Raw genomic sequence first — 16,583 nt, forward strand, 5'->3', positions numbered from 1 at the left:
CGATGTAACGGTACTCTTTTGGGGTTCGAACCGGTTCAGAACTTTATTTTGCTGGTCGTAACAGTGGAACGGAACCCCATTCAAAATAAAAAAATAGGTTCAGAATGAAACGATTGGACAATAGTTTCAGTTCCAACCCGAGACACTAGTTTAAAAAAAATCCTATCTCTCTCGACAGATACAACCTAAAATAGTCATGGCCTCTAAACCTTCCAGCTTTCTACTGGACCCTATTCAAACAGAAATACTGAATGAGCTACTTTCTGTGCTTGGCCCTCCTATGTTGAACATAAATGGCTACCTGTCCTTCGAATGTGTACCAAACTCCCTAAAGGTGCAGTAATAAAGCCTCTCCTGATAAAGCCAAACCTTGATCCGGAATTATTTTTAAACTAAAAATCGGCCTATACTGAATCTCCCATTCATTTAGAAAATAAAACTAAAAAAGCTGTAGCTTAGCCACTCACTGTTTACCTGAAGACACATTATGTACGCAAAACGCTTCAGTCTGGTTTTAGACCCCCATTATAGTACTAAGACTGCACTCGTGAAGGTGGTAAATTACCTTTAAATGGCGTCAGACCAAGGCTCTGCGTCTGTCCTCGTGCTCCTAGACCTTAGTGCAGCTTTTGACAATGTCGACCACCACATTTTTGGGGAGAAATTGAAAACCCTAATTGGTCTACGCAGACAAGTTCTTGCCTGGTATAGACATTATCTGTCGGAAAGGTTATATACTGCCTGGTTGCCCACCTCCCCCCCCAGTTGAGTGCTGAAGTGCATAAAATCCTCTGTCCTCGGTTGCAAAACTCACTACCGAGTTCCAAATTGCCTCTGGAAACAACGTCAGCGCAAGAACTGTTCGTCCGGAGATTCATGAAATTGAAGCCCAAGTATCACCATGCGCAATGTCAAGCGTTGGCTGCAGTGGTGTGAAGCTCCCCGGCATGGAACTCTGGAGCAGTGGAAACATGTTCTCTGGAGTGATGAATCACACTTCACCATCTGGCAGTCTAGCGGACGAATCTGGGTTTGACGACCTGCCCGAATGCATAGTGCCAACTGTAAACTCTGGTGGAGGAGGAATAATGGTCTCGGGCTGACTTTCATTGTTTGGGCTAGGCCCCTAAGTTCCAGTGAAGGGAAATATTAATGCTGAAGCATACAATGACATTCTACACGATTCTGTGCTTCCAACTTTGTGGCAACCGTTAAGGGAAGGCCCTTTCCTGTTTCAGCATGACAATGCCCACGTGCACAAAGCGAGGTCCATACAGAAGTGGTTTGTCGAGATCAATGTGGAAGAACTTGACTGGCCTGTACAGAGCCCTGACCTCAACCCCATCAAACACCTTTGGGATAAATTGGAACGCCGGCTGCGAGCCAGGCCTAATCGCCCAACATCAGTGCTCGACCTCACTAATGCTCGTGGCTGAATGGAAGCAATTCCCCGCAGCAATGTTCTAACATCTAGTGGAAAGCGTAGAGGCTGATATGGCAGCAAAGGGGGGGACCAACTCCATATTAATGCCCATGATTTCATAATGAGCTGTTCGACGAGCAGGTGTACAGGTACTTTTGGTCATGTAATGTTCTCCAGTGTTCCCCCAATGATTTTTTCTGTTGTTGAAGGAGTGTTAGGCCACTTCTGGTGACTTTAAAGGACATTCAACTCCAAAATGTATAAACATGTAATAATGTTATCATCCTTTGTTCTTTACAATATTAGAACCTTAACATACTTGTACTTGACAGTGTTGATGAAATAAGAACGTTAATTTGCTGTTACCGTCGCTAGTTCAGACTGTGCAGCTTTTGGTTGTATCTCTTCCACACTTGACATTGGGAGGTGGTACATTAGGGAATATTTTACACTGTAGAGCTGGTTAGGATGGAGCAATTGTATTAGTATAAAATAATTTCCCTTTTTTTGTAAAAATTTTAGCTCAGTATTTGAATTACTTATTTCATACAGTCTTTATTGCTCATCTTTATTAAGGCGTCAATTTCAGACCCCACTGTATATACTATAGCCCAGACAAGTAAATCTCAACAAGTGTACAAAACCCTTACACCTACCCTAAAAATGGGAATCTGGAGAGACAACGGCATTGTCATGGCACAAAAGGTTATCACTGGTAGACTAACAACGGAAAGTCTACCACAGCATCATATCATTAGGATGATCCTCTCCTTTCAATTAGTAACACTGTACAAGACTACTGTGCTCCTTCTATTCTAACTCGCCGTTCTGGATAAGGTGATGGAGGCAAGTTAGCCTAGAAAAGATGAAGAGGAGGAAGATGAGAGAAAAAGAGAAATATAGACTGACGGGAGAGGAAGAGAGAGCGATGAGAATAAAGAGAGGGATAGAGGAGGAGGACGTGGGGAAGAGTGCAGGACTTACAGGTGTCTGAATCATCATGGCTCTCTGGTCCCTCATGGTTCTGACTATGTCTAATGGATAGACGGGCTGACTGCACTCCATCAGGCACAATGCTGTCTCCATGGTGATGAGAACTCCTGTTCGGCCAATCCCTGCGCTGCAGGATGACACAGCAGGGGGGTGGGGGGGCAGGAAGGGGCAGAGGAAGAAGTTTCTCTATAAACTCATGACATCATTTCTACCTTTTAAAACAATGGAAAAGATTTTCCTTGCACATAGCAACACACATAACGATATGTTTATGGAATTAAAGCTAGATTAAAATACAGAAATATCCCTATCCCTGGGTGCTATACAGTACTACATTCATTCCAGTGTGTTTTTGGGGCATGTCTTGGCTGAGTCCGAAAACTTGGCTTGAGTAAGGCCTGAGATGTGGATTTATGAAGGTGTGTAGGTGTTCTATACGGAGCGTTCTGTGCTGCTGGGCTGTGTACTACAGCAGTGTGTAGGTGTAGTGTTTCCGCTGCAGTCATTAAACCCCATAGTAGAACAGTTTATCTATTTACCTAGTCGGCTTGTTGTGCGCGTTCCACGCGAGATGAATGCGCCTCAAATATTTCTGTCAAGTTACGAGTGCCATAGGGAGGGAAACATGCATTCTGACAAGCAGTCATAGCACAATAATTCTTGCAATCGTGGGGAAAACAGAAGTTTTAATGTCCTTTGTTAAAAAGATGGGGATCCCAGCATTGCATTCCAAATGTATTTCTCGAATCCTAAATATGTCCAAACTGCACCATTTTAAACTCAGAGTTTTTAGCAGAAGTACGTTACCTACCACTCTGCAATTTGTGCAAAGAGAAGAGTGGGGCTAAATGCAACACGTGTCAATTGTATGGTAACTTGGGGGTAAAACGCCACCCTACCTCAAAATAGTTTTTGAGTGACTTAAATTGTGATGAAGCAGACAAACTTTAGTTGAGCAAGAGAAGGGGAAACCAGGGAAAGTGTTGGAGCAACATGTTTTGCCATGAAGTGGTTTCTGTAAGAAGTACAGGCAGGGGGTGTTACCCCTGGTGGAGAATTACCCCAAGTTCTCACTCATTTTGGAGTAGAATGTGCTTTCAAAAAGTCACCAGAATTGAGCTTCTCAGTCCTACATGAAAATTGTCCGGGGGAGGGGGCCCTCTTCCAGAAACTTCTCCTCCCACTGCTACAAATTTTGCCAGAGGAAACACTATGTAGCAGTATAGTAGGACAAACATATCCACAGAGAGGGAGAGGAGTAGCATAGTTTGAGGGAGAGCGAGACTGGGGCTACAGTTAGATAGAGGGACACTGCAATGAACACAGTTGTTTAGTGAAAGAAATATTACATTACTTGATTTCCTTGAGTGTTTCTTGCTATATCAAAGGATGTGTGTGTCTTAGATGTGTGTCATGCATTATGCTCCCTACCTGCAGTGGACCACCATGGGCTCATCCTTGCCGGTTCGTTTGCTCCGCACCAGGCTGACAAAATCCAGGAAGTCTGATGAGTCGTCTGGAACGCCATGGTCCGGCCAGGCCACATACTGGATCTGGGTCAACTCCCGGACCTCCTCGCTCTGTCACCATGGCAACACAGTAAAGTCAGTGCAGCGTTACCATGACAACATGGGGAGGGAAATGTGTAGTCTCGTTAAATGGCGTAAAACAAAATGTGTTTTCCCCTTTAACATCTATCAGTGACGCCATGGTAACACACACAGGCTTCATGTTAATACTGGAAGCCTCATGGCTGTAGAGGCCAGTCACCATGGCAACATGATACATGCATCACAAGAGAACAGCCCACACAAGTCACCATGGCAACTCAGTGCTGCCGCTCTCATCTTTTAAACGCTTAAAGCGATAGTCCCACTGCTGTGCTTTTAATAATTTTAGTACCTGGAAGATAGCCTACTGTATTGAGGAGGACTAGCTGTGAACCACCATTTCTGTATGTTTACTTTGACTTCCAAATAGCTAACATTACATTAGCACTGGTCATTGGGAAAAAACAATGACTTGTGAGCATACTGTTACCTCGAAGTGTGTGAGGGTCATGTCTCGGACCAGGAAAGCAGAGTTGCCCTCCTCAGTGAGACAGGCCACCTGGAAGTGGCCGTACGTGGCAGTGCTGTCAGTGTTGGGCCAGTACTGATGACACTTCACCTGTTGGTATAGAGCAACATAAGCCTTTAGCCTCAGCTTAGGAGCCTCAGCCATGGGAGAAAAGAGGATAAATACATACGTCTTTACCCAAAAATATAATCAAACAAACGGAGACACAGCTGTCTCTCGATCGCAAAGATGATTGTATGACACGTACCCGTCCCCTCTCCACCTGAGTGGTGAGCATGACCACCACAGAGGAGCCTTGCTCCCAAGTCATCTGCCAGAAGTCTGGGCAAGTGTTGGGCAGCGGGCCCTGGCACGCAATGTACCGGTTGATCAGGCTCGACGCCGGGATCTCCATCTACAGTACAGAGAGGAGTAGAGAAGAATAAGACCTGTGTGTATGGGTGTATGTTGGGTGAGTGTTCTGTGGTGTGTGTTGCTGTGTGTTAATAAATCCAAGAGTGTGTGGGGTTTCAGTCTTTGGAGTGGAGACTACACCATCGTGGCCAATATAAAGCCTATTATAGACCTGCTGAACAAAAACGCCACGGTTGGTGTGGGTGGACTGAGGCGAACAGCACTCACGTTTATGTAATTTGCATTAATGTAGTCATCTGTGCTTTTCAGAATGACCCGCGTTGCGTCGTCTATAAACAGAAGAGGAGGGGAGAGAGAAAGAAGGAGTGGAGTGTGAAATGGTGGGTTAACAGTCTTAACACAGATTAACTAAGAAAAGTAGAGTGAACTGTGTGTTTGATACTCACAAGGTGAGATGTCTCTGTAGCGGTTTTTGGAAATGTTCTGAGGTAATTTGGCACACAACATTGTCATTCCAGGCCTCTTCCGGTAAAGTTGCTGTGAGAAAAGAATAAATGTAAAGAAAATATATGATCATATATATTTTTTTAAATCATGATCTCGGGAAGGTGGTGGGGCAAGAGGAAGTCCAACCGGTCCTGGCAAAAGCGGAGGTCATCAAATCTTCCAGTGCCAGCTTCTCACCAGGAACTGCGCCGATTCTTGGGAATGGCAGTCTACTACCGGGCTTTTTTTAATGTTGTTACAGGCTTTGGTTTTCCTATTTCGTGGTTGGACGTTACCACGTGGGACGCACCTATTGGTGTCACCTCATTAGTCAGTATGTTACACCTGTGCTGGTTTGTCATCTTGTTAGTGGGAAAGTGTTTCACCTGGAGCAGGTGATATTTAAGAGTGCACCAATTGTCTTGAGAGATGTGGAGGGTTAACACCTTTAGTTGTCTTTTAGGTCCCAATTGTTGTTGCTTGTCAACTTTCAGTGAACACCCCATGAGTGTCTCTCAGAACCTATCCTAAAACCCACCTGTTTTGTTATGGCTGTTATCAGTGACGCTTTGTTAGTTCCCTTTTTTGTTTGAGCTTCCATTTGTTTTTCTTGCATGGGAACAACAAAATTGATCATGTTGTGAGATGGAAGTTACTTTCTGTTGGTTGTGAGCAAACTTGTCCAACAAAAATGGTCTGAGAATGTTTGCTATGTCTTATAGGCCCACATCTTTGGATAAGCTGCTTCCACCTGCTGTGTGTGGAATTCATAAGATGCTGCTAATCTTTCAAATGAACATACATTGATACATTGTATGTGAAGTGCAATAGCAGATAAAGACCAAAACAAAAATATTAGTATAAACCCACACATTGTCTCAGTGCATGCCAGTATATTCGATCTGTGTGTGTGTGCGCATTTCTCTTATTCTAGTGTAATAACACAACAGGCCAGAGAAACAGGAAGCTGTTAAGTGCGCCTGATGAAAGACAGGAAGTTATCGGAATGCGGAAAATAAATTATACGACTGGTGTTCCTCACCACATTAAACGAGCAGTCGACGCATCATTGAATTAGCATTTTGTTTTAAAGTAAACTACTTCACTTGGTGATTATTCCTCACAGTAATAGCATAAGTCATTTCCTTCTGTGCCATGAAATAAAGTAAAACATCAATAAAGTTGATATTGTAAAACTTGTTTAACAGTCAAATGCTGAATTTCCCTCCAGAAAGTGGTAACCTCCCTTGTGCCCTCGAGGTCAAAACAATAGAGCAGAAACTAGGGGGAGCTATTGCTCTCATCACACATCCAGTCACCTCAGAAAGACAAAAGAGCAGTGAACAAGACCAACATGAATCGAGGTGCACCCAAAAATCACAATAATATTAGGAAAAATTGATGCGAGTATTGCTGACAAAAGCTTTTACATTTGTAGGTGAGGGGAGGACTCACATCAAACTGGGTGAGTACTCCCCCGCTGATCAGACCCTCCTTCAGGGTGTTAATGGAATCCCTCCAGGCATCCTGGTCCAGCTGAGAGGGGTCCTGGGGAGACTTCTCTGGGATGTACTGAAAGTCTGGCTCAGTCTCCTGCTTCTCCTCCACCACATCATAGATGGCTGGGGACATAGGGAAGCAACACGGTTAGTTTAGAACAGTGTCAAGAGAAGAACGGCATCCTATATTATTAATGTACAAGTCTAAGGCTCTGCTCAGTTTTAATATTCACACCAGCAAACCACGTAATAAGCAATTTATAAGGTATGCATTTTTCTAATTGGAAATCTATAGTGTTGTTATTGGAAGGTAGGCCAACTTTTGTTTGGTGTCACCTGTTCTTCAAACCTGTACTGGGATGATTTGGCCTGTTTTAACCTGAGCATTGTAATAATAAACCCAAGGAGATGACTTAGTAATGTAAGTGTAAACATTTAACAAAACCTCTCCTCACCATTGGGCCTGACCAATAGGATGAGCTCTCCTGAGTGGCTCTCACAGCTGGCTTTGATGAACATGACCACCTGGTCGTGAGTGTGCTCTGAGATATCACGACCGTTGATCAAAACCACCTGGTCACCTTCCTTCAGACGAGGGACACACAGGTCAGCCTGTAGAGGGTTGGAGAAGAATGCAATCAGAACACAGTTGGGTCAAGTGGTTAGACTGATACTGGGGAGGATAGACTACAATACTAGGCCTGCATTCATAGAGTAAGTGTCTCAGAGTACTGATCAAGGATCAGGTTTGCCCTGTCCATATCATCCTTCATTATGATCTAAAAGTCAAAACAGATCCTGTATCAGCAGTCCTACTCTGTCTCTGTGACCCTTTGTGAATATGGGCCCCGTAGCAATAGCTTGTGGTAAATTACAACAAAGAGGACTAACTGTTGTTGGTTCACTTTGACTTCATCACCAGAGTAACATCCTGAAGCCTTGTTAGCGGAGCTGTGAATGGACTGCTGCTAAGTGACGTCAAATCAGACCAGTTAATTTACTGAGCTACAGCACAAGTGTGAGTTTACTGTACGACTGGCTCTTCTTACTCCAAACAATGGAACGTTTCATATGCTGTGTGTGAGAGTCAGAATGAGAGTGAGTGGGGGAAGAGAGAGCGAGAGGGAGGAGAAAGAAATAGCAAGAGAGTGAGACGAGGGGTAGATATACAGAGAGCGAGAAATGGAGAAAGAAATGTGAGAAATTCAGTGTGAGTGAGAGGGCGGATGTGATAGAACAAGTGAGAGGTTGTTTGATTATCTCAGAGAGGACAACATGAGTATGTGTACTGTAAATATATGGGGTGTTGCTAGTGATGGGTGGTTAACATACGGATGTCCCAGGGGCCACACGAGACACAATGACAGGCATCTTCTGATCAGCTCCACCCTAAAACCAAGGTAAGGGAGAGAGGTAAATAATCTGCCTATTATCCGGAGTGATTTACAGGAGCAATTTGGGTTCAGTGTATTGCTCAAGAGGACAACAGATTTTTCACCTAGTCGGCTCGGGGATTCGAACCAGCAACCTTAAGGTTACTGGCCAAACACTCTTAAATGCTAAGCTACCTGCCGCCCTATATAGGATCAGTATTAGTAGGGCCAGGAGATTACCCTCTGGGCGCATGTTACGGCATATAATTATATAAGGGCATCTACTGTAGGCAGAGGTCTCACCTTGACATTGAAGCCAAATCGTCCACTCTCATCCGGCCTCATCTTGAGCAAAACCAGATTGTCGTGAGAGACAACACCGTTCAGCTGTAGAGGAAGAGACAGAGATGCGTTAATACATGTCTACATTGGAAAGGCTATCACAGCCTAGAGAGCTTCTGAAGGGCCTAGAGTTCTTAGAAAACCTAGAGGTCAAGAAAACCTCCTGGCCATAGTTTTAAATAATTTACGTACAACTGAATTAACCCATTGTGGAACATCATGAAAACCATGAAGCGTAAAAGTGGCAGACAGTCAGGGTGGTTCATAGGCTTACACCCCAAAAGTCTACAGCCCAAAAGCCTGTTTTAGCATGGGTAGCACCATTGAGGACTATCACCATTTTGAAGTAGTCAAGTGGGTGGGAATTGCTATGGGTTAAGGATCACATAATGATGAGAGATAAATCTACAGTTAACTGCCAAATAATAGAAAATATTGAAATATACAAAGTATATTGAAAGCAGGTGCTTCCCCACAGGTGTGGTTCCTGAGTTAATTAAGCAATTAACATCATGCTTAGGGTCATGAAAAAAAAATGGTGGGCAGACCATTATTTTGTCTACCATGGCAACGCCCCCATTGGATGAAAATGCCCACATCCAGAGGGAACGAGTGGTAGTGCTGAGCGATTAGTGCTTTTGTACGGTCGGCTTGGTTTCGGTTCGATAATATAAAAAAATAATCACGGGTTTCGATTTTGGTTTTGATATTACATACAGTGCATTCGGAAAGTATTCAGACCGGAAAGTATATATATATATAGTTCCTCTGTGGAGGAAATATATATATATATATATTTACACATTTACATAAGTATTCAGACTCTTTACTCAGTACTTTGTTTAAACACCTTCGGCAGCAATTACAGCCTCGAGTATTCTTTGGTATGTGTTACGAACCCCTTTGGCCCTGCAGTCTAGGGGGGATGGAAACAAGACCCGTAACATATCTCAAGCAAATCATAACAGTGAAAAGGAACAGTGAGAACTAAAAACAACAGACAACATAAATCTACCGTCAAACACTTAAGGTTTATTGTTCAAACACAAGGTAAATGGAGGGGGGGGGGGGGGGGGGGGGGTGAGCTGGACCCAAGGAAAGAAATAAGAAATATCCCCAAAAAACTAAGCTAGTCTTACTTGCTTAAATAACCGCTAGCTAACTAACCAATACAATACAGTGGGTGGTCCGCACAGTTCTAACTAGGGTTCTTAGACAAAGTTTTCCTACGGGTAATGTATGCCCATGGGCAACTTGGCTTTGTACCACCTTTTCCCACCAACAATCAAACAGTCATACACCATAACAATACATACTCACATAATAATGGACAGATGTGACATGTAGGTACAAAAACAAAAAGAGAGGTAACTGCAGAGATAACTGATTGGGATCCTTTTAAACCAAGGGAAAGGGGATGTGATTGGGTAAGGGAAAAGGAGCAGGTGTGTCTTCTGATTGGCGACTGATTGGCGACTGATGAGTGACACCTGTGACTAGGGCAGAAGGAAAGAAAATACACAGGATACCTGTATCCGTAACAGTATGACACTACAAACTTGTGGCACATCTGTATTTGGGGAGTTTCTCCCATTCTTCTCTGCAGATCCTCTCAAGCTCTGTCAGGTTGGATGTGAAGCATCCCTGCACAGCTATTGTCTGGTCTCTCCAAAGATGTTCGATCGGGTTCAAGTCCGAGCTCTGGCTGGGCCACACAAGGACATTGAGACTTGTCCCGAAGCCACTCCTGCATTGTCTTGGCTGTCTGCTTAGGGTTGTTGTCCTGTTGGAAGGTAAACCTTCGCCCCAGTCTGAAGTCCTGAGCACTCTGGAGCAGGTTTTCAATCAAGGATCTCTGTGTACTTTACTCAGTTCATCTTTCCCTCGATCCTGACTAGTCTCCCAGTCCCTGCCACTGAAAAACATCACACAGCATGATGCTGCCACCACCATGCTTCACCGTAGAAATGGTGCCATGTTTCCTCCAGAAATGACACTTGGCATTCAGGTCAAAGAGTTCAATCTTGGTTTCATCAGACCAGATAATCTTGTTTCTCATGTTCTGAGAGTCTGTAGGTGCCTTTTGACAATCTCCAAGCAGGCTGTCATGTACCTTTAACTGAGGAGTGGCTTCCATTTGGCCAATCTAACATAAATGCCTGATTGGTGGAGTGCTGCAGAGATGGTTGTCCTTCTTGGAGGTTCTCATATCTCCACAGAGGAACTATAGAGCTCTGTCAGAGTGACCTTCGGGTTCTTGGTCACCTCCCTCACTAAGTCCCTTCTGCTTTGATTGCTCAGTTTGGCCAGGCGGCCAGCTCTAGGACAAGTCTTGGTGGCTCCAAACTTCTTCCATTTAAGAATGATGGAGGCCACTGTGTTCTTGGGCACCTTCAATGCTGAAGACATTTTTTGGTAACCTTCCCCAGATCTGTGCCGACACAATTCTGTCTCGTAGCTCTATGGACAAATCCTTCGACTTCATAGCTTGGTTTTTGCTCTGACATGCACTATCAACTGTGGGACCTTATATAGACAGGTGTGTGACTTTCCAAATCATGTCCAATAAATTGAATTTACCACAGGTGGACTCCAATCAAGTTGTACAAACATCAAGGATGATCAATGGAAACAGGATGCACCTGAGCAAAATTTCAAGTCTCAGCAAATAGTCTGAATACTTATGTAAATAAGGTTTCTGTTTTTAATTTATTATAAATTTGCAAACATCTCAAAAAATATGTTTTCCCTTTGTCATGCAAACAAGCCATTTGCCACACATGCCTGCCATCATTTACTTTGAACTGGACTGTGTGTTTACAGGCAGCTGCAACATGGTGACTTTAGATCATTACAATACATTCGCCAAAAGCCAGAAAATACACCTGAATTGATTTCTGCAAATATGTAAAACACCACGGTAGTCCTCTTACATTAGGGAACTTTACAATCCTATTGATCAAACAACCATGAGAAGGTAGGCCCTCTCCCTCAGTTATGAACATCAACAAGAAAAAAACAAATGCTAGCTAGAGCAAGATGGGCTAAAATATAACAGAGGAACATTAGATAAAATCTCTCAAAATTACACTGATAAACAAATGGGGAATTGTAGTCCCACTCGTTATTCTGCAGCTTGCCTGCCTGGCTAAAGTTGGCTAGCTTGCGATAACTACTTCCAGATACAAATTATGGAACACCTCACTGACCATTTTACTCGCCCTAGCAGAGCTGGTTAGCAAGGCTGTTTACATGTTATCTAGAGCGTTTGTGACTAACAAATAATTGTATTACCTACGTTTACTGACACCGGTCATATTTCAGCGGATGTTGCGCATTTGTAAATTCATCAGTTATTCTGTGCTCTGCGACACTAAAGACGCAGTGCTCTGAAATCGGAGTAGATAGCATATCTCTTGCGTTCGCAAATTCACTCTAACCGGATAACAGTCGTTCAAGTTCTTGCTAGCTAACCAAACGGCACCTGCTGGGTATAGCCACCAAAAAAAACGATATCGGGGAAAAGTAATTCACTCACCACTCCAGGCAGCAGCTCTATAGAGATGGCTGGGAATGAAATAATAAAGTCATCAAATAAAACAAGTATTTTATTAAAGTGTAAAAGTCATGTGAATAAATGGTCAAGTGATGAGCAGTAATAGGCAGTCACTCCCATCATGGGACTTTTAGCTAGCTAGCTAATGTTACTGTGTTTTTTGCTTGCTACATAAATAGATACGCTAGCCTATTAGCCATGTTATGACTGACTGGTGATCATTGCGCTTACTAGTTTGATTGTGTTGACATTCCCAGCCTTAGTTACATTCGTCTGTTTCTGTCCAAAATATTAAGTAATTGAAACTGAAAAAGTGCATCACGAATGGAGGCAGCAAACAATGCACTAGGTCATGTGATTTACAACCTGATAGCATTTTTTTGGACTACCAATATTAAATCATGCATTGAACTGCATGCCATCTATTCTGCCAGCAATGCCTTCGTGTGCATCATGGAACATTGAGTCAAATAAAACCTATTTTAAAAACCTCATAAAAAGCTGGTTTTGTAGCACAAACTGGGAATTTTATATTTTTGACTTGATATTATGATTGTCTGTTTTATATCTGCAAAATAGTTCAACGCTGTCAGTTCCACTTTAAAAGCACTGGTTTAATGCTGGAACACTGAATAAAACAATTACTAAAAGTCCCATGATGGTAGTGACGGCCTATTACTGCTCATCACTTAACCATCATTTATTTACATGACTTTTATACTTTAATAAAATACTTGTTTTATTTGATGAATATTATTTCATTCCCAGTCATCTCCATAGAGCTGCTGCCTATGCTGTCTGACAAAATCACTATTTTAGTAGTTCTTCAAAGTAAATAAGGCATACTTTTATGACTGCTGAATACCAACAATCAAATCAATTAGATCATGCACTTTCAACCTCAAAGCAACTGCTTTCTATCCCTCTCGATCAAGCGTTCTCTCGTCTCTCTTTCTGCTCCGCACAGACCAGACAAGTTTAAGCAGGCTCGCAATGGATCATGGTCATTATAGTTAATTACCAAGTTTTCTGCACAAAACTGTTGAATATTGGCCTGTTGGAATTCCCAACTACATCGCACAGTTCAGGCTTCATACGACTTATCTCCACAGAAACTGCACATCGAGCTCACAGATATAAATCTAACGAAATGGAATTCAAATAATTGAACAGACGTTGGTCAATTAGTTGTTTAAAAAAAATAACGTTGGTTAATAAGTTTTTAAAAATTATCACTCGGTACTAACGAGTGGTCACTGAATGGTTGATGAGCATGAAAACGATGTAAACCGGAAATCCATGGCTCTCTCAGTCACCAGATCTCAACCCAATTGAACACTTATGGGAGACTCTGGAGCAGCGCCTGAGACAACGTTTTCCACCACCATCAACAACACGCAAAATTATGGAATTTCTTGTGGAAGGGTGTTGCATTCCTTCAAGAGAATTCCAGACACTTGTGGAATCTACGCCAAGGTGCATTGAAGCTGTTCTGGCTCATGGTGTCCAACGCCCTATTAGGACACTTCATGTTGGCGTTTCCTTTATTTTGTCAGTTAGCTGTAAGTCTATGGGGTGGTCTTACCGTGGATTTGTCAGTTGCCATGGGGATGTCATACATCTCATTGATGTGGTTGTCTAGGAGACTCTGCTGGGAGTGGTCCTGGATGATCTGGCTCAGGTTCTTCCTGGACTGTTTGGGAGGCAGGGCCGGGGGCTGACCATCTACTGTCTCTGGGGATCTGTAGAGAGAGACAGTGTTAGCTAATGGTACTGTACATTCTGTATGTCAGTCAGTGAAGTCCTTGATCCTTTTTCAAGATAAGACACGTTCCATTTCCTAAAATCCAACAGAACTCAGTAAACCATTGAGCGAATCAGAGTTTTTGGTTTAGCTGAGACTCCAGTTGTTCCTGTGGCCATTGGCCAATAGCAAAGCAGAGCTGCTACAGTACATTCTCCAACATGGAGACACAGTGGGTGTGTGTTACTCTGTGTACCCAGAGTCATACATACATACATACATACATACATACATACATACAGTTGAAGACAGAAGTTTACATATACTTAGGTTGGAGTCATTAAAGCTCGTTTTCAACCACTCCACAAATTTCTTGTTAATAAACTACAGTTTTGGCAAGTCGGTTAGGACATCTACTTTGTGCATGACACAAATAATTTTACCAACAATTTTTTACAGACATATTATTTCACTTATAATTCACTGTATCACAATTCCAGTGGGCCAGAAGTGTACATACACTAAGTTGACTGTGTTTTTAAACATCTTAGAAATGTCCAAAAAATGATGTCATGGCTTTAGAAGCTTCTGATAGGCTAATTGACATAATTTGAGTCAATTGGAGGTGTACCTGTGGATGTATTTCAAGGTCTACCTTCAAACTCACTGCCTCTTTGCTTGACATCATGGGGAAATCAAAATAAATCAGCCAAAACGTCAGAAAATAAAATTGTAGACCTCCACAAGTCTGATGAACATCCTTGCTCCGTTTGGAGCAATTTCCAAACGCCTGAAGGTACCACGTTTATCTGTACAAACAATAGTACGCAAGTATAAACACCATGGGACCACGCAGCCGTCATACTGCTCAGGAAGGAGACGCCGTCTGTCTCCTAGAGAAGAACGTACTTTGAGGCGAAAAGTGCAAATCAATCACAGAACAGCAGCAAAGGACCTTGTGAAGATGCTGGAGGAAACAGGTACAAAAGCATCTATATCCACAGTAAAACAAGTCCTATATTGACATAACCTGAAATGCCGCAAAGCAAGGAAGAAGCCACTGCTCCAAAACCACCATAAAAAAATCTGACTACAGTTTGCAATTGCACATGGGGACAAAGATCGTACTTTTTGGAGAAATGTCCTCTGGTCTGATGAAACAAAAATATAACTGTTTGGCCATAATGACCATTGTTATGTTTGGCGGAAAAAGGGGGATGCTTGCAAGCCGAAGAACACCATCCCAACCGTGAAGCACGGGGGTGGCAGCATCATGTTGAGAGGGTGCTTTGCTGCAGGATTGACTGGTGCACTTCACAAAATAGATGGCATCATGAGGTAGGAAAATTATGTGGATATATTGAAGCAACAGTCAGGAAGTTAAAGCTTGGTCGCAAATGGGTCTTCCAAATGGACAATGACCCCAAGCATACTTTCAAAGTTGTGGCAAAATGACTTAAGGACAACAAAGTCAAGGTATTGGAGTGGTCGTCACAAAGCCGTGACCTCAATCCTATAGAAAATGTGAGGGAAAAAGTTTGTGCGAGCAAGGAGGCCTACAAACCTGACTCAGTTACACCAGCTCTGTCAGGAGGAATGGGCCAAAATTCACCCAACTTAATATAGGAAGCTTGTGGAAGGCTACCCAAAAGTTTGACCCAAGTTAAACAATTGAAAGGCAATGCTACCAAATACTAATTGAGTGTATGTAAACTTCTGACCCACTGGGAATGTGATGAAAGAAATAAAAGCTGAAATAAATCATTCTCTACTATTATTTCACATTCTTTAAATAAAGTGGTGATCCTATCTGACCTAAGACAGGGAATTTTTACTAGGATTAAATGTCAGGAATTGTGAAAAACGGAGTTTAAATGTATTTGGCTAAGGTGTATGTAAACCTCTGACTTCAACTGTACACACACAGCGCTGGTCCAATGCGGTTTCTGTCCGCCACTTTCTCTATAGTTGTTGCTAAGTGATAATTGCCGCTTCCACGTTGTGGTGTTTATTTCTGATAGTTTTCAAAACCTATGAAGATGTCCATTGAATGCAGACATGCAATTTGTTGACACCACAACACAGTACAGACTAGGATACACATTATCCCAAAAGCGGCACGATAAAAATGTCTTAAATACGCTGCTATGTTGTGCTTGTTTAAAGCGGGTAACTACAGAATTTCACCACAAACCTTTAAAGAGTAAAGCCTCCGACATGGCAGCCGTGCTAAAACCTGGCTGAACTCTATATACATTATATGGCTCTTTGTGTACCTAACCCACCTAGTCACAGTGGGGGTGTGTGATAGTGTACCTAACCATCCTAGTCATTCAACCACAGAATTCACAGAAGGCCCAGGGGGAGTAGAGGCCAGTCATGGCCAGTTCACAGCACATTGTCTTTGTTTAGCGTCCTGTATGCCAGGCTGGTGTCACAACACAGGAGACACTGGCCTGGTCCGGAGGGGGACCCTGCAGGAAGGACAGACAGGCCTCTCCAACATAAACAGACACTATGCTGACATCAGCCACAGGGCTGGGGGGAGGGAGAGACGGGCAGGACTACTGCTCACTGACCACAGGGAGACGCAACGTAACACACTTTATCAAATACTAGTTTAAGCTCGAGTATCTTGGTCTGAAATGCTGGAGAGTTGGCTTTACAAAAACAGATTGGTGTATCCCACTAATTACATCAAGACAATAAGATATAACGTGCTACAATTGCGGTC

At 42.9% G+C, this 16,583-nt stretch overlaps 1 protein-coding gene across 2 annotated transcripts in view; it reads right to left on the reverse strand.

Moving 5' to 3' along the window:
- LOC129821167 (tyrosine-protein phosphatase non-receptor type 4-like) overlaps positions 1 to 16,583 on the reverse strand; it is a 105,943-nt gene that overhangs the window by 18,307 nt on the left and 71,053 nt on the right. For both annotated transcript variants that reach the window (XM_055878512.1, XM_055878511.1), the window contains 11 exons: positions 13,691 to 13,847; positions 8,511 to 8,594; positions 8,167 to 8,223; positions 7,290 to 7,446; positions 6,791 to 6,957; positions 5,296 to 5,386; positions 5,117 to 5,178; positions 4,743 to 4,889; positions 4,457 to 4,585; positions 3,848 to 3,996; positions 2,408 to 2,543 (listed from right to left, as the gene is read on the reverse strand). In XM_055878512.1, the coding sequence (XP_055734487.1) occupies positions 2,408 to 2,543; positions 3,848 to 3,996; positions 4,457 to 4,585; positions 4,743 to 4,889; positions 5,117 to 5,178; positions 5,296 to 5,386; positions 6,791 to 6,957; positions 7,290 to 7,446; positions 8,167 to 8,223; positions 8,511 to 8,594; positions 13,691 to 13,847 (1,336 nt within the window). The remainder of the gene's footprint in view (positions 1 to 2,407; positions 2,544 to 3,847; positions 3,997 to 4,456; positions 4,586 to 4,742; positions 4,890 to 5,116; positions 5,179 to 5,295; positions 5,387 to 6,790; positions 6,958 to 7,289; positions 7,447 to 8,166; positions 8,224 to 8,510; positions 8,595 to 13,690; positions 13,848 to 16,583) is intronic.

Source organism: Salvelinus fontinalis, chromosome 23, assembly GCF_029448725.1.
Source record: "Salvelinus fontinalis isolate EN_2023a chromosome 23, ASM2944872v1, whole genome shotgun sequence".
NCBI classification, from domain to species: Eukaryota; Metazoa; Chordata; class Actinopteri; order Salmoniformes; family Salmonidae; genus Salvelinus; species Salvelinus fontinalis.